A 19226-nucleotide genomic window follows, 5' to 3' on the forward strand; every position below is an offset into this window, starting at 1 on the left:
AGCCTTTATTTCTATGTACAATTTGCTAAAGAAAATATTGCACACAGTATCCAGATGTGCATTGAACACAGGTGAACAACAATAAATAACAGGTAACATCTCCTCTCTGTACACATGTTGAGTGTCAGCTGTAAACAACAAGCCTACAGACCATCAGGACAAACACACCACAAGATGTACAGGGAAGCGCGGAGCCTCGTTTAATGTGATCATATCAAATAATCAGAACATCAGAGGGTAAAACTCAGTAGGCCTACGATAATGAGGTAACGACATTGTCAAAAACTAAACACTAGAAAGTATTTACATTTTGGCGGATTCTTGCATAGTCCCCTAAAATAAACACACGAGCACAAGGACAAACAGAGGAGGACCTGATTTTAACCTAATGCAGACATTATCACCGTGCAGATACTGAAACCAAGGCTATCACTCTACACGTCTCTAACATGGGATTTGCAGCACTTTATCTACAAGGAAATAATACAACATTTCGTTTTGGGAGTGTGCACACCAACACGCACGCACACACACACACACACACACACACACACACGCACACACACACGCCTTCCTCTCAGAGTCCTTTTTTTTAGCTCTTTTTCTCCGCCTCCTCCTCCTCCTCGGGTGTCTTTGAGGGATTGAGGAGTTTGTTCTCCTTTTTCCACTTCATCCTGCGGTTCTGAAACCAGATTTTGATCTGTCTCTCCGTCAGGCACAGGGCGTGGGAGATCTCTATCCGGCGCCTCCTGGTCAGGTAGCGGTTAAAGTGGAACTCCTTCTCCAGCTCCAGAGTCTGGTAGCGGGTGTAGGTCTGTCGGCCCCTGCGGCCGCTGTTGCCAAATGGACCTGGGGAGAAAAAAAAATTAATTCACCAATTAATAATTAAATTCGTGTCGCATGTGAGTTTCCAAAGTGTAGCAGAAAAATCCACCTGAGAGTGAATTCAAAATCTGTGCTCGCGTGTGTGGAAAAAAATACAATTAAGCAATAATTCAGCTCTTTGGTGTATTTCACCTCCAAATTAGTCTTATGACAATCAGATTTAATCTTTTGTTGTGTATAAAGTGGTAAATTATGATGCAGTTAAAAAATGTACTTTACTGTGTATAATTTAAAAAAAATCGCAGTAACAGACTCTTTCTGTAGGTACGCAAATGTGTCACTGTGGCGTTCAATGACATGTGCTCATTTTTAAAAATAAGTTCCACATATTCTAATAATATTTCTTTGTTGTGGCCACGAGGCGCCTCTCGGTGAGCTCATCGTTACATTTATTTCACTTCAAAGATCTCCTAATTGATGTCTTTGCTGTAGCTACAAAAGGCTGCAGGCTGCCCAACGCGTGTGATCCGTGAAAGTGACATCAGTGTGTCGTTCTGTGACATGACAGCAGGCATGCAGAGTCAGAGTCAGACCGCGCATCGACGAGCAAAGATGTTGTTTTTGAAATTCACCCTCAAATGAACTTTTCTCTGCTTGTGTTTTTCACATTTGATCGTTTTGGCGTCGCTCTGAGGCGGGAAAAGGCCCACGGCCATGTGACACGGGCGAAGAGCTTTAAGTTGGAGCTCGGCTCATGTAGGCCAAGTCTGATACGTGCGTGCGTGTGTGCGCGTGCGGCCGTGTATGCGTGTGGTGGTGATGATGCAGCAGCCGAAGCCCCTGAAGGCGCGTGGGGACCCGCGCGCCATCACGGCCACCTCGAATCCTACTTTCTGTTCTGCAGCCGTCCGATTGTTGCTGGTGTTTGTGCGCCTCGAGCGCTAAGCTGCTGTAGCGTTAGTGTGGAGCTGCTGACGGGACGCTCACTTCATCACGCAGGGCAGGAGTCGCGCGCTCCTGTGCCTCCGGGCAGCGTGACAACAACAGAGTAAAACGTGCACTTTTGTACTCACCGGCGGAGCAGGCGTTCATCCTCTGCATCCAGGGGTAGATGAGCGTGGAGGACTTGTCGTCGATGCTGCTGCTCATGCTGACAGTCTGCTCCGGACACTCCGCTTTGCGCTGCTGATGCTCCTGAGTGACAAACAGCGGCTGCTCCTCGCGGCTCGAGAAAGCGCACGAGCCCTCCGCGTCCTTGTAGAAAGTCCCGACCGGGTTGTAGTCGCAGGGCGCTCCGCCGCCGGCCCGGCCGTAGATGGCCGCTGCGCCCGTCTGCTGGTAGTAGGACGCCGGGTAAACCTTCTCCTGCATGTTGGCGGCTCCATATGTGGCCGCGTTGGAGTAGTGTCTTAACGGATCGGTGTATCCCGAGGAATATAAGGGTATCTGACCCAGGAGAGAGTCCTGTCCTCCCGGTAGAGACACGGGAAAAGTTGAGTTAACAAAATAGGAACTCATTGGGTGGACAACGGGGTGTATATACTCCGGAGGAATATGATTTGTTGTCTTTTATAGTCCAAGTGGTTTTGCCATTACTTTATCCGAGATTTGGTTTTTGCTGAAAGGGGGGGTGGGGGGTTGTGAGGTGCCACTGAATACAGAGGGGAAGTGTACCATCTGATCAACCTCTGGCCAATCACCGCCGCCTGCGCTTGCACTATTGCACCCATGGGGGGCTCTTGTTGCGCGCAGGGGTCCCCGGTGAATCGAAATGAAGCGCTCGAGCCTGTCGGTCTTTACGCACGCTTACGCACACAGATACTGCGACTCCCAGAAACGCAAATACACGCACACACACACAAAACAACATACTGCATACAGGAAAAAACAGTTTATGTAGTAACTTTTCGTTTTGTGCAAAATACATTGCAGCAGGAATGTAGGAACAGGCGCGCGTGCAGAAAGTCTCTCTCTCTCTCTCACACACACACACACTATCCCTCTCTCTCTCTCTCTCTCTCTCTCTCTCTCACACACACACACACTATCCCTCTCTCTCTCTCTCTCTCTCTCTCTCTCTCTCACACACACACACACACACACACACTGTAAATGAAATGAAAAAACATCGCAGTGAAAACTCTTTGCGCATTGTTTCTATTTACGCACAAATTACTGACGAGCATCTCCCTCCTCTCCCATCTTGTTAAATAATCAGCTGTAACTAATAAACACGTGGATTACACTGTGTGTATCTCAATGCAGCTGCCAGAGGCCCTAATAGCGAGTGTGAATGAATCCAAATCGATGCAGATAAAAACAAAAATGCGTCACTAACGCTGATGCTTCGCTCTTTAAAAGGTGTTCAAAGGCGCGTCCTGAGTTCTGATTCAGCTGGGACCGAAGTCCATGAGGACGCGCGGGGAGCACGAGGGAGGACAAGCGCTTCCACACCGATCCTTCATCATCATCATCATCAACATCATCATCATCATCATCATCTTCACCCACCGCGATCAAGTGGAAACTAATTCAAAAAACTGTGTAAGTATGAAAGTCCGGTAAAAGTCTCACCTGTCAGTAAGTTTAGCTGCACGGATTAACGTTTGTATCAGCAGCTCTTTTTGATATTACGTTCATTAATATTACTGTTATTAGCTGTTATCGATTTTATTTTCATCATGTATCAATTAAGCAGCGTTAGAGTCTGTTTTACAGAAGCCAAATTTGGTGTCTGATTGTGCAGTTAAAGCCCTTCATGTATAATCAATAACACGATCCTACAGGACTCACCTGCAAAAAACATCAATGAATTTATTCAATTAGCTCTTTACTCTCTTAGCTCATTTACATTTATTATCTCTTTGATCCTATATGGATCATTTCTAGCCTTTTTTTAGTTTTCGCCTTTGGAAAAAAAATCGTGTGTTTAACAAAAAATTAATAAAAATAACGAAAAAAAGCTCTGCATTGTTAAAATAACACAGATAATATCAAAATTTCAGTGTCTTGAAATAATTAAGTAGAAAAATAAATAATTGTAGGATATTAGCTCATATAAAAATTAACAATCCTGTTTTTTTTTTTAATTAATTATTTGTCTTTGTTTTGCGTCAGACTCTGCGCTCCTGATGTCCTCTTTATTATTTGGACAACATCCGCTCGGAAAACATTTTGAATCAAATCATTTAAATGAAAAATAAAACAAAAAACTACTGTTTGGCTCCGTGAGGAAACGGCGCCGCCTGACAAGCAGGCCGCAGCCCGCGCAGCCTGACAGCTGCTGCGCATCTGGAAAGTGCAGACTCAGTGAGGATCCAAGAGCCGGACTCGATCCTGCGTCTCCACTGGATCACATGACGGCGTCACAAAGCTGCAGCAGCACACAAGACTCAGAAAAACGCTGCGGAGGCGCCAGAAACCCAAGCAAAGGTTCAAAGTGGTGATCAGTGACTGCAGTTTCTCACAGAACCAAACACCAGAGCAAACATTTGTGCAAATTTCCAGAAGATCTGGAAGAAAGAAACGGCAGAACAGCTCGATGAGGAGACTGCGCGGCGCAGCGTCCACGCACGACCACAGGACCACAGGACCACAGGACGCGTTCACAGAATCAAATGGAAACATGAAATAATATAAAATAACATGAAATAAATTCAATTCTGCCAGCAGAGCGAATGGTGGAGATTTGTGGCTGATTTTTAAGAAAAACGCGCCTCAGCGCAGCGCAGGGCCTGAATGTCCATCATCATCACCATCATCATCATCATCATCATCATCATCAGAGTCAAGCCTGTCCGGCCTGCAGCCGACACACTCCGCCAGTCTCCTGCAGGCCCCAAAGCGGGCACACGTAGGACTGCTGTCCCACGTTTCAGAGCACATCTAAGGTCTGCGCTGCAGCACCTCACGGGTTAAACAGATCAGCAGCTGCTGGTGAGGAGCCCAAACTGCGCAGGATGAAAACAATTCGGCTGGCCTGAATTGGCACCTCTTAGAGGCTGATCTTCCGTCTCCTGCAGTGTAAACAGCAGGCCTACAGTGACAGCTCAGCCTCAGCAGCGCGGCAGCGGCGCGCTTGTGCCGAGTTAATCGCCGGCATGTTAGAAACATGGTGCCCTTACCTTTGTTGATAATCCATCATTTCCTGTGCGGGTGCCACTCCGCTCGAGCTCCTCTCGCTTCCTCTCAGTCCTTTCCCCAAATTTTCCACTTTGTTCAAGTGATTTCCTGAAAGTAATTCCACCGTCCAGGAGTGTGATGATCCCTCATTTTCACGAACATAAAGCTACACAAGTAGAGCCACATTAACATGGCGCACGCATCGCGCGGAGGCTCCATCACCCACTTTTAGGTTGCTTTTTTTTAAAATATAAAATTACGCGCGTGCAGCTTCTCACAACAACACTGCGTGCGCGTGATGCATATACAAAGAGCCAAGAAAAGGTTGTGTTACCAGTGTTAGGTGAATGAGCGGTGGAAAACAGCAGCTGCAATATAACCTCATGGGAAATAAGTTCCCATTCCTGCTGTCCACATGACCGCCAGCGACCAATCCCGGAGCCTGGCGAGTCGTAAACTTCCATGGCAAAGTTGTAAATTTTCATAAACAGCAGCCGTTTTTGTGCTTTAGACGTCTTTCTCATCGCCATCTTTATTTTGTCCAAGGCCTGAAATGTTTAAATGCGAAGCAGGGTGAGAAGGCAAAGTGTGAAGATGTGTTGGAGTGAGCTGGGAGGCTGACATTGTGCTGGACGTGGCGCACTTGGTTCTGTTCCAGCTTCTGCTTTTAAGGTCTGTGCGGCTTCCGATTGTTCTCAAATCACGTCTCTGCTTTTATAGAATAATTCATCATTTTAATCGTGGAGCATCAGATGATTTTGGCTTCAATCCTCCAAAATCTTGAACCGTGTGAGACCTCTTTGGTCAAAATTCTTTCCACTCTCAGTGAGCAGCAAAATAATCGTGTAATCTTTACTCCTCAAACGCGGATGGTTGAGCTTATTTTTTCAGGTTTTGGGCTAAAACATTTCTTGCATTAAACACATTTTAATCCCTGAAAAGTGAGGATTTCCGTCACTCACTGCAGATCAATTTGGCATCGACTGTACAGGCCAAAGAGGGAAATCATATTAGCTTGATTAGAGTCCTGAGGGGGATTTTAAGGTCACAAAAACTTTAAACAGCACATTCTTCTCCAACTTTCCTACGCAGATCATCAGGACAAAATTGAAATCTGAAAGTGGCGCAGAGCCTGCAGTCTTTAGGCTAAAATTCCTTCATCCGTCTTATTATTTCGTACGTCTTATTTCCGTTTTGCTTTGTTTAAAATGTTCCTTTTCAGTTGGCACGCTGGTGATTTTCAGCAGAAAGGAGGATTTCCGACATTTACAGACTCAATAAAACCATAAATTCCTGACATGCAACACATTCGTCCTCCGCTTTGACTTTTTTTAGGGCCTCAAAGGGACACAAACTCAACAAAACTCCAGCTGTCCTTTCTGTAAAATGTACATTTGTTTGTATGGGAAAAAAATTAGGTTTCAAAAATTAGGAATCAAAGTTTTAAGTGCATTTTTCAAAATAAAAGCAATCTGATGCACTGTGGCCGTTAATACTCATCGTGGAGCAGACGAATAACTGGGCCCGTGGCTGAAAGCTGAATTTATTTTGGTTGTTATCCGTCATGTTTTTATAATTACTTCATTCAAAAATGAAAAAGCCTTAATAAAACATCGATTTAAATCAACAATCAGTTTAGGTTTTCTAAGCTTTAGATGCTTCATTAAAAGTTGTTTCTGTTGCGCAGTATTTATTTTACAAATAAAACAACAAATGATTTTTATGCCCATTTTTATATTATTGTCCAACTGTCTCCTGAGTCCTAAAGTCATGAACGTGCAGGCCTCAGCAGCGCGGGCTGCTGTGGAGCTTTTCGGCTCATTGTTTTTGTCTTTTCCTGACGTCAGTCTGCGACCAAAACAAAGAAAGCGGATGCAGATGCTGTAAAACTTTATGGCCTGTTAGGTCGCACTGAAAAGCCTCAAGATGAAGCCTCACACAGCAGCGAACTTCATGGCCAACAGGAATTAATTACTAAAAATGTGCGATATAAAAACCAAAATAAAAAAATAAAGATGTCACCTGAGGAAAAAGAAAGCTGATTAAAAAAAAAGAAAATATTGCACTGGAATCAATTTTCTTGCAGCATCGAGAAACTGAATGAGAAGATTTTAAAGATGAAATTAATCACATTAAAAAAAAGATTTTAAAAAGCATATTTTATTGACCATCAGTGCAAAAAAAAAATTTTGCAGATTCTTGACAGCAAAAACGAATTTCCTGGAGAAAAGAATCAGTTTATTTTTAAAATCCCCCAGATTATCTTCAAAAAGGCTTTTAATCTGAATTATTAATACTTTAATATTCATGAGAATTAAATCTGTTTCACTGAGCCACTTAAAGCTCACATCAGCAGAGTTCCTCAGATCCTCATGCGTTCTCTCATCAGAGGGAACACAGAAGCTCTGTGCTGTTTGGTCTGCCTCGTATGCTTTTATTTTGGCACTGTAGGTTTGCGTGAGACGATTCATCCTCAGAGTAAAATATTACGCATATCTGAGCACACAAAGTAGGTAGAAAAAGCCTGAGAGCCATAATGTTGTTAGTGCAGCTGCAGTGCAGGCGTCCACATGCAATCACATCACAGCTTAAATCCTGTCTACCTCCAGTTCTCCTCAGGTTCTGTTTGTCTTTCTAATCCAGCAGGGGGTCTGGACTCGGCGGTCCTGCTCCTCACTGCCCTTTACCGTGCTGGGGGGCTCTGCGGGAGGGGTTGCGGACCATGTGAGAGAAGCCAGGCCTCCTGACCAGGGGGGCGCGAGTGGAGATGACGAGGAGGCTTTGCAGGGCCGCGGGGTCGTGGGACGTGTAGGCACGGCAGCGCAGGCCTCCGTGGGGGACGTGGTTTATGTTGGGGATGCTGGGACGGGACCGGGTGTCGGTGTAGGAGCTGCCGCTGACTGAGGAGACAGAAGAGACAGTCTGACATGTGGGACGAATAAAAAGATAACAAGCAGGCTGGGAAGTTTGACGGTGTTTTCTGTTCCTGTTTCTGACCCAACACAAAACAAAACATTTTGTAGAAAAATGAAGAGTAGAAACTAATTACTGAAGTTTAATTCTATGAATATTTGTGTTGTGGATGTGATGGCTGAAGTGTTTTCATATTTTCCAAGTCGAGTAGTGAGTAGGAAGTGATTTTCCATTTAAAGCTAATTTAATTCTTGTGATAATAAAAACGTCTTTCCTAACAAGCCAGCTTTGTTTTCTTACACTACATTTATTTTCAGAACACAAGTTTGTGGTCGTACTTGTTTTGTTTGGAAAATAGCAGCTAAATGCTGATTTTGTAATTGAGGAAAAAAACCCAAAGCAGTTTGTGAGGCTCAAGAAATCAAGAAAAGCAAAGAAAAAAAATCATGTCCACAGTTTGTCTTCCTTTTGCTGCTGTGTTGGGGAGGTTTCTGGAAAATGACCGCACGCACGGCGCGGAGTCGTGTACCTGGCCAGAGGATCCGCCGGGCGCTGGCGGTCCGTCGTGTTTCTGCGGCCCTGTTGTGGCTCTCGGCCTCGGACTCGTTCGGGCCCCTGTGGTCCAGCGGGGGCCTGAACAGGCACTGCTGAGTCATGTGGGAGTGGATGTGCTGCAATACAGCAACAATATTATGCCATTTTAATTCTCCTTCATGGTGATTTCATTAGGCCTGCAAATTATCAGTAATATTCACCTCCGCAGCCCGAGTGAGCGGAAACATTAACGGGCTTTCAGTCTTCACTGACCGTTTGTTTGTTAATGAGATTCAGCTGATGTTTATCTGCTCACAGAGCAGCCGTCAAAACTTTTTAAACCCCAAATCAACATTTACTATTTACTAAATGAGAATATTTCTGGTTTGTTCACATTCAGGGTAACGACCAACAGCTGAGTGAACCTGCGCTGCTCGGCCTCTTGGAGAACCTGCAGTTTTGTTATGAAAACACTTCACAATCCTGTGCAAAATAACATTATAATCATGTTAGGTCTTACATGTTTAACTGCAAAAAATAGTTGGTTGATTCAAAAGACATCTGCAACTGTTTCAGTCGTTTTCAGGCAAAAATGTCAAATCTGAATTCTTTTCTTGGAGAGTAAACTGAATGTCTTCAGGCTGTGGACAAAACAAGCGAACTGAAGACACCACAATCAGCTCAGAAAAATGTGAAGGTCATTTTTTCACTGTTTGTTAACATTTCATAAATCAGCGGCTCCTGAAGTGACTGAACTGATTCATTTTCTGTCTTTTTTAAAAAGCGGCAGGGCACCTGACATCCCCGCTCTCTCTAAATACAAACATCTGGCAGCGACGTACTGCAGAATTGGCACTGGCCTGGATCTGCGGCGCCTGCCGAGACGTGTGAGTGCAGGGCTGCTGCTTTGTCCTTTTGGAAAGCTGTGTCAGAGCCTCAAACTGGAACGAAGCAGAAACAGAGCAGTGACTGGAGGCTAAAGAGAGCCCGGTTTTCATAGCTGAACTCGCAACAATACAGACAGCAGTCTGTAGTGCGGCCTCACCTTCATCTGCTGTGGTCTGTGGTGGGCCTGCTTGCCCTGCTGGTGGCCGTCCTGCAGGACTCCGTCTCCGTCTGTGCGGCCCTGCAGCAGCCGGTGGATCTGGTCCACCACCCCCAGGTCCTGCAGGAGCTTCTTCCTCTGGAGGAGAGCAACCACTCGCTCCTGCTCCTCCATCTCTGCCTCCTTCCCTTCCTCCTCCTCCTCCTCGTCCTGCGGCTCCTCTCGGGCTCCTCCGGCTTCGGGCTCTGCCGACACACTGAACAGAGGCAGCTGCAGAGAAACCGAGAGAAATTTGATTCATTTTGTTTTTACTGCCTTGCTGTATCTGAAGCTGCCAGAATGCATTTACAACATATCTGCAATTACTGTCAGTGAATAACCTCGATAACACTGTTTGTTTCTCCAGTCCTGACAATAAAAGATATTTGAATTTGAAATGAAAGACATCCGAATAAAACTGATTTGCAGGAATAATATTCTGGCTAATTTAAATGCGGTGTGAGTACATTTACTCAGAGGGGTCAGCCAGAATATGAACCATTCATCATCGGACAGAAGCCGCTCGACTCCCTCTTGTGGCTTCAGGCGGTCAGTGCGTGTGCCTCACCGGCTGTGGGTTTGACTTGGGGGGTTGTGTTTGTGCTCGGCGGGGTTTGGCTCTCTCCCCCGCTGTCTCCCCCTGCAAGTCTCTCCTCCTCTGGCCTCCCCTCTGCTCGTTCTGCTCCTGCTTCAGACGCAGCTCCTGCAGTTGTTGCCTGAAGACAAACGGAAACTTTAACATCTCTCTCCTTCAAGTCAAAGGACTCTTATTGTTCTAATTTAATTTACTCAACATCTTGAACACAGTTATTGCAGTGTGTGTAAGTGCTGCCTGTACGTCCAACTCCTGTGTATTCCATCTGTTTTAGCCATATTTGACTTTGGCTCCAGAGCAGAGCCGATGCCTTTAATTTAATAACAGCTATACTCCAGACATATTTTTCTGCTGGGAACAAAACAACCGCGATCTCCAAAAAGTTTGGACGCAGTGTAAAATGTTGATAAAAACAGAATGCGAAAACAAGCTGTGTTTACCCACAACAGCTTAACAAAGAGCTCCCATGCAGTAGCATACAGTCATGTGTTTGACAAAGCGGTGAACCTCACCCCATCCTCACTTGTCAACGACTGAGCCTTTCGAGGATTTTATACGCGATCGTGATCACCTGTTATGAGTGAACCCGTTTACCTGTGGGAGGCTCCAAAACTTTCCAGTCTTTCCAGGCTCCTGTCCCAACTGGTTTGAGACCATGAAATTCAGAATGAGCACATATTTACAAGACTCAGCAAATCCCCACACTCTGTTTTATGTTTTACACTTTTTTGGAACTTGGCCATGTGGAGCTCAACACACACACACACACACACACACACACACACACACACACACATTGCACCCTACTCAATCTTTGCCCCATCAGCAGATAAATGTGAATTTAAAAAGCAGGGTGACTGTGAAAACACAGTCTTAATTATTTGTCATTGGTTAATTGATGAATAATTAAAAGACTGATGGTGATGGTCCAAAAACACATTCAATCCAAAATCCACGTTTGCATGTCTTTAAGGGCTGATTGTGCTGTCACTGGCAAAACACTTATTTTTTCTGACTTCTTGTTATCAATTAACGTTCTGATGATCAAGTAATCACCTCGATTAACGGACTACTCAACGCCTCCCATCACTGCTGTCGCGATGCAGCACCTCGTCAGGCTGTGCTTTGTGTCCTTTGTCCTCTAAAGTGTCAAACTGAGACGATAAACGTTCTCAGCGCACCACTCAAACTTCTCATGTCATTTTTCCACTGCTTCTGTCTGGACAGCTGCTTATGTTTCCCGCCCTTAAGCGGATTGTCCTGAGTGTGCTGAACGCGTGCTGCGGGTACCTGGCACACTCCTCTCTGGCTTTGGACGCTGCCGTCTCCTGGAAGAGCGAGCTGCTGTGTTTAAAGTACTTGTCGTATTTGTCTCCTCCCTCTCTGGGGTAGATCCTCTTGAAGCCTCCCAGGTGTTTGGCCTCGTACCTCTCCATCTGCTCCACAGAGGCAGCCTGGCACTGACGGAGCTCCTCCGACCTGGAGGTAAAACACACACACACACACACACACACAGTCAGCTGCTTGTGTGTACAGGAGGCACACAGGAATGGGTGTACGACCTTGGGAAATATTCACACCCCATTTGCGCCTGACAGAAGCCTACCTGGCCTCTCTGGAGCTGTTCTGCTGCAGCCTGTCCTTCACCCTGCGTCTCTCCTCTTTGGTGATCTTGCGGCGGTCGCAGGCGCCCAGGTTGATGAGGACCAGGGTGTCGTGCAGTAACGCGTCCTTCACCTCGCGGTCCAGCAGCGAGTCGGTGGTAAAACTTGGGGAGTGGTTCACCTGGATGCACGCAAACAAACACACTGACTGATTTAGACGTCACGTTTTTAACCCCTTAAATCTTATTACAAATCCTGCTGATACTTTCAATTCTAGATCTTTTGGTTTCAAAGACTGAATGTTTTCAGGATGGATTTTAGGGAAATGTGTACAGAATGAAGGGGTTCAAACATACTTGAACAAACTATCTATTCATAATTGTCTAAATTTCACTGAATAGAGAAAACCTAACAACTTGAACCCCAATAAAGCTGCGTATTTGTTGCTGACGTGCATCATCACGGTGATGTCGTCACCGCGGTGATGTCGTCACGGTGCTTCACCTCCAGCACCCAGGGTCTGAGCCGGTGGTCCAGCAGCACGTCGAAGCCCAGGATCTCGAAGCAGGCGCTGCCGGTGGTGTGGTTGGGGAAACACGTGTGGTAGTTATGCTTGAGGATGGGGTGAGCAGAGATCAGAGTCTTGATGATCATGTCCTCGATGTCGTTCCACATCTTGTCAGTGTTGCAGCTGAAGGACTCCAGGAGCTTGTTCAGGGTGGACAGTTTTCTGTGAGACCAAAAGTGTGTAATAAACAAGCGGTACTTGAAGAGCGTCAGCCATACGACACAAGTTTTGTGCTTGTATTCACCGTTTGCTGCCGGTGTCCTCGTCGCGGACAAAGTTCTCGCTGTTCTTGTTGATGGAGTAGTTGGTGAGATGCATGCACACGTCATCCTCACACGAGAAAGAGGAGGGAAAAGACACACGGTGTATCACACACAGGAAAGTAAACACTGACCGACAGAAAATCCATCTGCAGCATTTTCAATAATGAAATAATCGTTTAAGCATTTTTTTAGGTAAAATTTGCAAAAAAAAATTTAGAAGAAGGCTGTGACAGTAACAATAACATGTCGGACTGTGGATACACTCTTCATTGGTGCTTTTCGAGGATTTATTGACAAGGAAAACACAGAAGAGTTTTCTCACCACGTTGCTGTGTGTCGGCTCGTTGTACTTAGTGGTGCAGAAGCGAGCCAGTCCCTCCCTGAACATGAATATGCTGAACGGGTCACATGACGTCACCAGCACGTAGATACGCAGGTCAAACTTGTATCCGTCAATTATGAAAGGCTGGGGGAGGGGAGGGGATAAAAGGACGCGTAAACTGTGTGTGCTTCTGTGTGGACGCTGCACATGTCGTTTAATGGACCTTCACCTTGGAGATGTAAACCTGGCAGATCATGTGTTCTCCAGGCTGAATGTCTTTAGTTGATTTGGTGATGAAGATGCCTTTGCCTTGGCAACCGGTATCAGGCTTACAGATGTATGTCTTGCTTTTTTTGGCCCTGGTGTAAGCCTGGAAGTCACTGTAACTGAAAGGCACAGTCAGATAAGTCAGTGCAGTGAGGCACCCTGGGAAGGACTCGAGTAAAAGAGCAAAATCACGTGGCAAAGTGGCAAACTGACTCTGCAGGAAGGCACCACGTTCTGGGGAAGACGTTGTAGTCTTTGGGGAAAAGCTTGAGCATGCGGTTCATGTTTCTTGCCAGTGAATCTTTGCGGCAGATCTCGCTCATCCCTGGGAAATGGTTTATTTTCTGGGAAGACGCGAGACACACACACACACACGAATGTATTTGCAGGACAAGTTTTCTGTGATGACTGTAAACAGTATTTTTATGGGACATGACACAACAAACCACTTCAGAGAAGAATCGTTGATGCTAAATAGTTTCTTCACTGAATTACATTTCAGGATTATTTCATGGGTTGACACGTCGAGCAGAAGAATTTAAATTGCATATGGGGACATTACAGTTAACCACAGCAGAGTGACTGGGCCCCTGATTCATTTTCAGCTTGAGTTATATAATTGAATTCAGTTTAATTAGCCTTTTAAGAAGATGGAAGTAATGTGTGTGAGTCAGTGAGAGAAAATTTGGTGAAATACCTGGTAGCGCTTCATGTCCTTAACGCGGTCTAGAGACACAGAGCAGTCGGTCCAAAAAAGGGTCCAGTCTTCGGCCTCCACCGCCTCTCTGAGGCCGTATCTGCGAGCAGCGCGTCGCACTGAGACAAAAGCAAATAGTACACATTTAGACCATAAGACATGGCCAAAAGTAAGTGGACAGCCAGACGTTATACTTATATTTGATTGTTCAACATGTCATCCCAAAACTGCGGTCATTAATCTGCTGCTGTCACAGCCGTCGCTCTTCTGGTTTCAGACTTTCCACCACAGGTTTGAGGGTTGAGGCCAGGACTCTGTGCAGGCCAGTCAAGTTTGTCCACACTAAACTGGAAAAAACTTTTGCTTGCTGTGTGCAGGGGCAGGCCTGTCACTTCTGTTGGATGCCAAATTGTCCCAGAAATAATTGCAATAAACAATAATGGTGTCAAACTACGAAATACCGTGTGGTTAGGATTGTCCACATGCTTTTGGCCATGTATCTAATGCCTCTAGTCTGTTTTATAAAAAAATGAAGAGCTGGAATGAGCAGCGTAAAATGGATATCTGCACTAAATAACAGATTAGCAGACACAAGCGGTTTAGTCATCACATACCACTTTCATATTTGCAGTTGGTGAGGTTGATCCACAGTCATCTGGAAGAGAAGAGAGACAGAAAGACAGACAGACATCTGCTTTGCTGCAAGGACCTACAAAACCATCTCATCCCAAACAATGAAGACAAGCAAGAAGACAAAAGCTCGAGGGCCTCCAGGACAAGTTACAAAATCAGAGGTAACAGTAGTAAAGGAGGAGCTCCAGTAGTTAAATACCTCTTCTTGCCTTTTCTCCTCTTCTTGCTGATGGGCGGCGGGCTGCAGGTGAGGGTTTCGGTTTGGCTCTCGCCCCCCTCTCCTTCTCCCTGCTGCTCGTGTTTATGTGCACCATCGTTTCCGTCCGGGTTGTCCACAGGAAGACCCATCCTGCACGTGCATCAACAAGAACAAATGCACTCATTTGACTTTGAGCAAACGCATCAAAGCTTATGTTTCCGTGTGGGCAAAGAAACAGCACTCGTTCGCTCATTGCAATGGCATGTTTTTTAATGGGACGTGCTGCACAGCCTCGCAACGAAATCCAATCAAACAGAACAAAGTACATGCTGTAAGTGCACACACGGAGTCATGTTTCCGTTTCCATTTCTCTCATCAGGTGAGTGCTCTGCCTGTCAGCGCTTTGTCACACACCGCCATTCAAGAGTTATCGTGCCAGGACGGATACAAACTGTGGGCAACAACAGCAGCAGGGAATTAAGTCTAACGCCAGCTAGAATTTAACTGTATTGCTTCTCATTATGCCGACACAAAGGACACCAAATGTAATGTGAGATAAACAACACACCGATACGACTTTCCACACTTCTCTTTGAATTCTGTTTCAGCCTTTCAATATCATTTATCTCTTCTTAACTCACCTAAAATACATGACTGTCCAGTGTGTATGCCAGCAGCGCTTCTGAAGTGACTGAGACGTCCATTTTACCATGAGTGAAGTGCACCTTCATCGTTAAGATAAACAAGACGAACAGTGTGTCCCAAATCCATACAACATACAAAATCAAGCGGCTGAATTTTCACCGTGCTGTTCATGGATGCTATTCTCCCAACGCAGTGCACAAAGGAAGTGATGGAGCTGTCACAAAAAATGTGGATCGGGTTGAAACTGTTTTAGACAGATCTCATAAAACAAAAATAAAGAAATAAATCTGAAGAAAAGATATTTTTCTCTCTGTTGGGGATACTCTGAAGGCACAGTTTGACTGACATCCGTTAAAGGGTGAAGCAGTTAAGTGTGTTGATTTTACTGCATACCAAAAGCTTAAACAGTATATTGTGATGGTTAGCAGGTTGGTAAGTGGTGTGGATTTGGAGAAGCAGTTTTTGTAATTACTCTCATGGCCAGAAGGGGGAGACAAAAGTTCCACACTGCAGGTTAAAGAGTCTGCAGACATGTGAGCAGCTTCGTGAGTCTGCGCTTGAATGCCTATAAAAACAAAATAAATGCTCATCCATTTAGCAGTGAACCAAATAACTGACTGATCTAAAGTGTAAAGGAATAAATTTAGACGTGTTTGGCTCGCTGACCCCAGCGGCAGCCAGCAGCCATCACAGCGGTGTCTCGGCTGTTCGCCATTGCCTCCTATCTGGTGTCTTGTAGGGTGAAGGAGAGTTCAAGTTAGTTCCTGGTAATGATCGTTACAGCATACTGGGGGTGGTGGCAGCAAGGAGGGACATCCCAGGTACACTGTGGGAGGTTACGGTGCTAGGTAACAGTATTTTGATCCAGTGATCTGGATAATCCTGGCCCTGAACTGTGAGCTTTACGTCGGGTCGAGACGCCCCGCTGACCTCAGCCCGGATTCAGTTACAACCCCGCAAACGAATCTCTTCTCCGAGGTCCTCCCTCAGCGTGCAACCACAACAGGTACGTGAAAAACACCTTTGTATTATCTGTTCTCACTGAACAACGACGGTATTCAGTGTTAATGACTTTGTTAACATTCAGGCTACACCTTCACACGTCGTGCAATCACCTGGTAGAGTCTAATGTCCTTTAAACCAGCAGCTCTACTCACTAAAACAAGTCATTTGTTTAGAGGAGGTATACTTGTATTTTTTAATATCTAACTCTTATTGATATGGAGGTTGAATACACTTATTTTAAGTCACACTGGATGAGAGTGTCTACTTAATTACTGTGATGAAAAACAATAAAAGAAAAACCTTTAAATTTGAACTCAGCACAACATACTTTATTTGTGAAATTATCAAATGTTTAGTCAATAAATGTGAAGTTACAGATGTCTTTATTACAAGATATGAAAGCCTAAATCATGTTTTAAAATTGCTAATTTTGTTTGACAACAGTCCAAAAAACCCAAAGGTTTTTAATTTGCAACGGAAAAGCTGCAAATCTTTCCACATCTGAGTGGCAGCAGCACACAAATCCTCTCTATTTGTAGATAAATGATTTAAAATATCAAAATCACCATCAGATCATACTGGTTGGTTAACTATTCAATTGTTCAACCAATCCTTTCTGCAATAATCACAAGTATTGTGGTTGTAATGATGCAACACACTGAGTTGCCAGTTTATTAGGCACATCGAGCTAAAACTAATGTAGCTGCAAAAAACCCTGCCTCCATTAAAGTGATAATGTTCCAGTTTTGTTAAAATTCTTTTAGGGAGTGATTTACTTCATTCGTGGTGCTGCTAAATTGAATTTGATGTTTCGTCTGCCCACCTCATTGACATAAACTCCATGAACGAAACATTAGAAAGCCTCTGCCTATTTGTTCCTCATAAACTGGCAACTGAGTAACCTTTGTTTCCCAGCTGAAAAATGTCTCTTTCTCACCTGAACTGTCAAGACTCCATTTGTGAGGCCTGTGGTGTTGGAAGATGCTGTCTCCACACGTCTTTGATATACGAATCTTCGTCTCAGGAGCCCTTTAAGACGCTGTCACACTCCTCACCAGACAAACCAATGAGCCACATCTCGACCTTGTGCACCGTCTGCCTCTGGAGTCTGTAACGAGAAAAAAAAAGAAAGAGATTTGTGTCATTGTAAGGATGGCTCGGTTCAGATTGACTTACACACTCAAGCAACAGGCCCAGCGGTGGATCTGGTGACCAATTAGAAGCTGTGGGGACAAACACCTGATCCCTCTTGACATGATGGAGAGAAAATGAGCAGGAGAGCTCAGCAGGGAGCAGAGTGGAGAGGGATAATCCCTGATATTTGTTCACTGAAATAGGAGAAGTGCTTTTCAGCGCCTCGAGTTGTTAAATTTAAATCTGTGCTGAAAAGCGCCGCTGCAGTGTGTGGTGTAAGTGAACAGGCTGGACGTCTGTCATCTAGCCAAGCTGAAATGGAGTAACCTTCCATTCAAGACATAAAACAAACAAACAAACAAATGACATCCTAACAGATAAATAAGACTGAGTGATGGTGAGGTGGAAGCCCTCGCTGCCAAACTAACAGATTGTTTTAAAAAAAGGCCCCCTGGAGAAATATTACTGTCATTTAATTCAGATCAACTGTTGATTTGGTTACAGACACAGCAGGTGAACCGGAATAGCATTAACTTCATTTCAAACATAATTTGAATTTGAAACAGTTCATATCTCTAAAAAAGTCTGTTTTAAATTTAAATTTAAAAGTTTCTGTAAATGGTTGACACACTTACTATAAATACAATTTTACAATTTATGCTACTTTAACTCCTACTCCCCCACCTTTCAAAGGAAAATATTGTACGTTTTACCTCACTAACAGCTACAGTTACTGATTACTTTTCAGATAAAGATTTTATAAAGAAAACATGTGGTCATTTTACAAACAACATTGCATTGTAATAAATTAAAGTACCCAACAGAACAGAAATTACTTCAGATCAGCTGAAGAGAAAGATGCATTCATACACGCTTTAACCACCACCTAATAAATGATATGATTCGTATTATAATGCTCACCAGGACCATGTTTACGCATTATGAGAGTAGGCTACTTTTATCAAACATACTTTAGCTGATGATACTCACTTACCACCGTATGTCTCCCATGTAGCTCATAATAATGAAATACAGCAGTTCAGCTAAAAGAGTTTTGCCGTTAAGACAAGCCAAGAAGTTAAGCCAAAACGTCTCAGAATTTTATTTTCTCTAATAAACGTTTAACTCCTCGTAAACAACTTATTTTGGACGCTTTAGTTGGAAGCTAACAGCGTATAGCTAGCTATATGGACTGTGCCGTTGCTATGGTAACGGAATGCTGACTTCTGCCTTACGGGAACGATTACACGCTAACCGCCGCTAGCATATGACTCTGACATTCAACTTTTAAACTACCGGAAACGTCGATTACCGCTAGAAAACGGTGTGTGTTCTCTTGTACCGGGCCAGGAGCACAAACCGGACGGCCCTCTGTGGTGTTGCTGCTGCCGCCGGGTCCCGTTAGTGCCTTGGCTCGACGCACAGAGGAGCCGTAACTCACAAATGTAAACATGAATGAACTGGGCTCACACACACACACACATACATGCCGGGCCTTTTTAACATGGAAAGTCCTCAACCAGCATTCAGCCAATCACAAGCCGGGTGTGTGAGAATTCTCGCTACTGATTGGTTAATGGCTCACCGATGAGAAAAGATGTACGTGCAGGTGGGCCAGTATGGGCCATAAGATACATCATTCAGTCACTGACTTTGCTAGGCTGATTTGTTTTCAGTGTAAATATAATTTGTTTAATGGGGAAACATCTTGAAAGGTATTTTTATTTTATTTTGCAGAATAGGTTTTCCACTTCTTCAATTTTTACGTTTGCAAATTCAGAATTTTATCTCATTGATATATTTTATCTGAAATATA

The 19226-nt window shown here is 44.5% G+C and overlaps 2 protein-coding genes across 7 annotated transcripts; both read right to left on the bottom strand.

The window, feature by feature from the left end:
* Window positions 1-230: 230 nt before the first annotated feature.
* hoxb6b (homeobox B6b) lies at window positions 231-2820 on the bottom strand. Its single transcript, XM_046377221.1, has 2 exons — window positions 1899-2820; window positions 231-849 (listed from the first exon to the last, which is right to left on the bottom strand). Exons 1-2 carry the CDS (start codon window positions 2341-2343, stop codon window positions 593-595), a joined length of 702 nt encoding a protein of 233 aa, XP_046233177.1. The 5' UTR covers window positions 2344-2820; the 3' UTR covers window positions 231-592.
* A 4800-nt stretch (window positions 2821-7620) lies between these two features.
* ttll6 (tubulin tyrosine ligase-like family, member 6) lies at window positions 7621-18892 on the bottom strand. Of its 6 annotated transcripts, none has more exons than XM_046377206.1 (17): window positions 18753-18892; window positions 17214-17384; window positions 14627-14776; window positions 14409-14446; window positions 13795-13913; window positions 13311-13441; window positions 13060-13216; window positions 12831-12974; window positions 12490-12575; window positions 12182-12407; window positions 11680-11858; window positions 11364-11552; window positions 10047-10194; window positions 9440-9709; window positions 9237-9335; window positions 8390-8531; window positions 7621-7847 (listed from the first exon to the last, which is right to left on the bottom strand). In XM_046377206.1, the coding sequence occupies exons 3-17, from the start codon at window positions 14773-14775 to the stop codon at window positions 7621-7623; spliced, it is 2304 nt and encodes a 767-aa protein (XP_046233162.1). In that variant the 5' UTR covers window position 14776; window positions 17214-17384; window positions 18753-18892. The 6 variants fall into 6 exon arrangements, with proteins under 6 accessions (XP_046233162.1, XP_046233159.1, XP_046233160.1 ...); XM_046377203.1 differs by having other exon boundaries at window positions 18723-18892; XM_046377204.1 differs by lacking the exon at window positions 18753-18892 and adding an exon at window positions 18405-18622.
* Between the last annotated feature and the right edge of the window lie 334 nt (window positions 18893-19226).

The sequence above is a fragment of the Scatophagus argus genome, chromosome 21 (assembly GCF_020382885.2).
Source record: "Scatophagus argus isolate fScaArg1 chromosome 21, fScaArg1.pri, whole genome shotgun sequence".
NCBI classification, from domain to species: Eukaryota; Metazoa; Chordata; class Actinopteri; family Scatophagidae; genus Scatophagus; species Scatophagus argus.

Bases quoted from the DNA above. Each gene is read 5' to 3' on its own strand.
- hoxb6b (XM_046377221.1), bottom strand. From the start codon at position 2,343: ATGAGTTCCTATTTTGTTAACTCAACTTTTCCCGTGTCTCTACCGGGA. The intron at 850-1,898 runs GTGAGTACAAAA...TTTTCTCCCCAG, and splicing joins GATGAACGCCTGCTCCGCCG to GTCCATTTGGCAACAGCGGC.
- ttll6 (XM_046377206.1), bottom strand. From the start codon at position 14,775: ATGGGTCTTCCTGTGGACAACCCGGACGGAAACGATGGTGCACATAAA. The intron at 9,710-10,046 runs GTGAGGCACACG...GTTTCTCTGCAG, and splicing joins CCAAGTCAAACCCACAGCCG to CTGCCTCTGTTCAGTGTGTC. The intron at 7,848-8,389 runs GTACACGACTCC...CTGTCTCCTCAG, and splicing joins CCGGCGGATCCTCTGGCCAG to TCAGCGGCAGCTCCTACACC.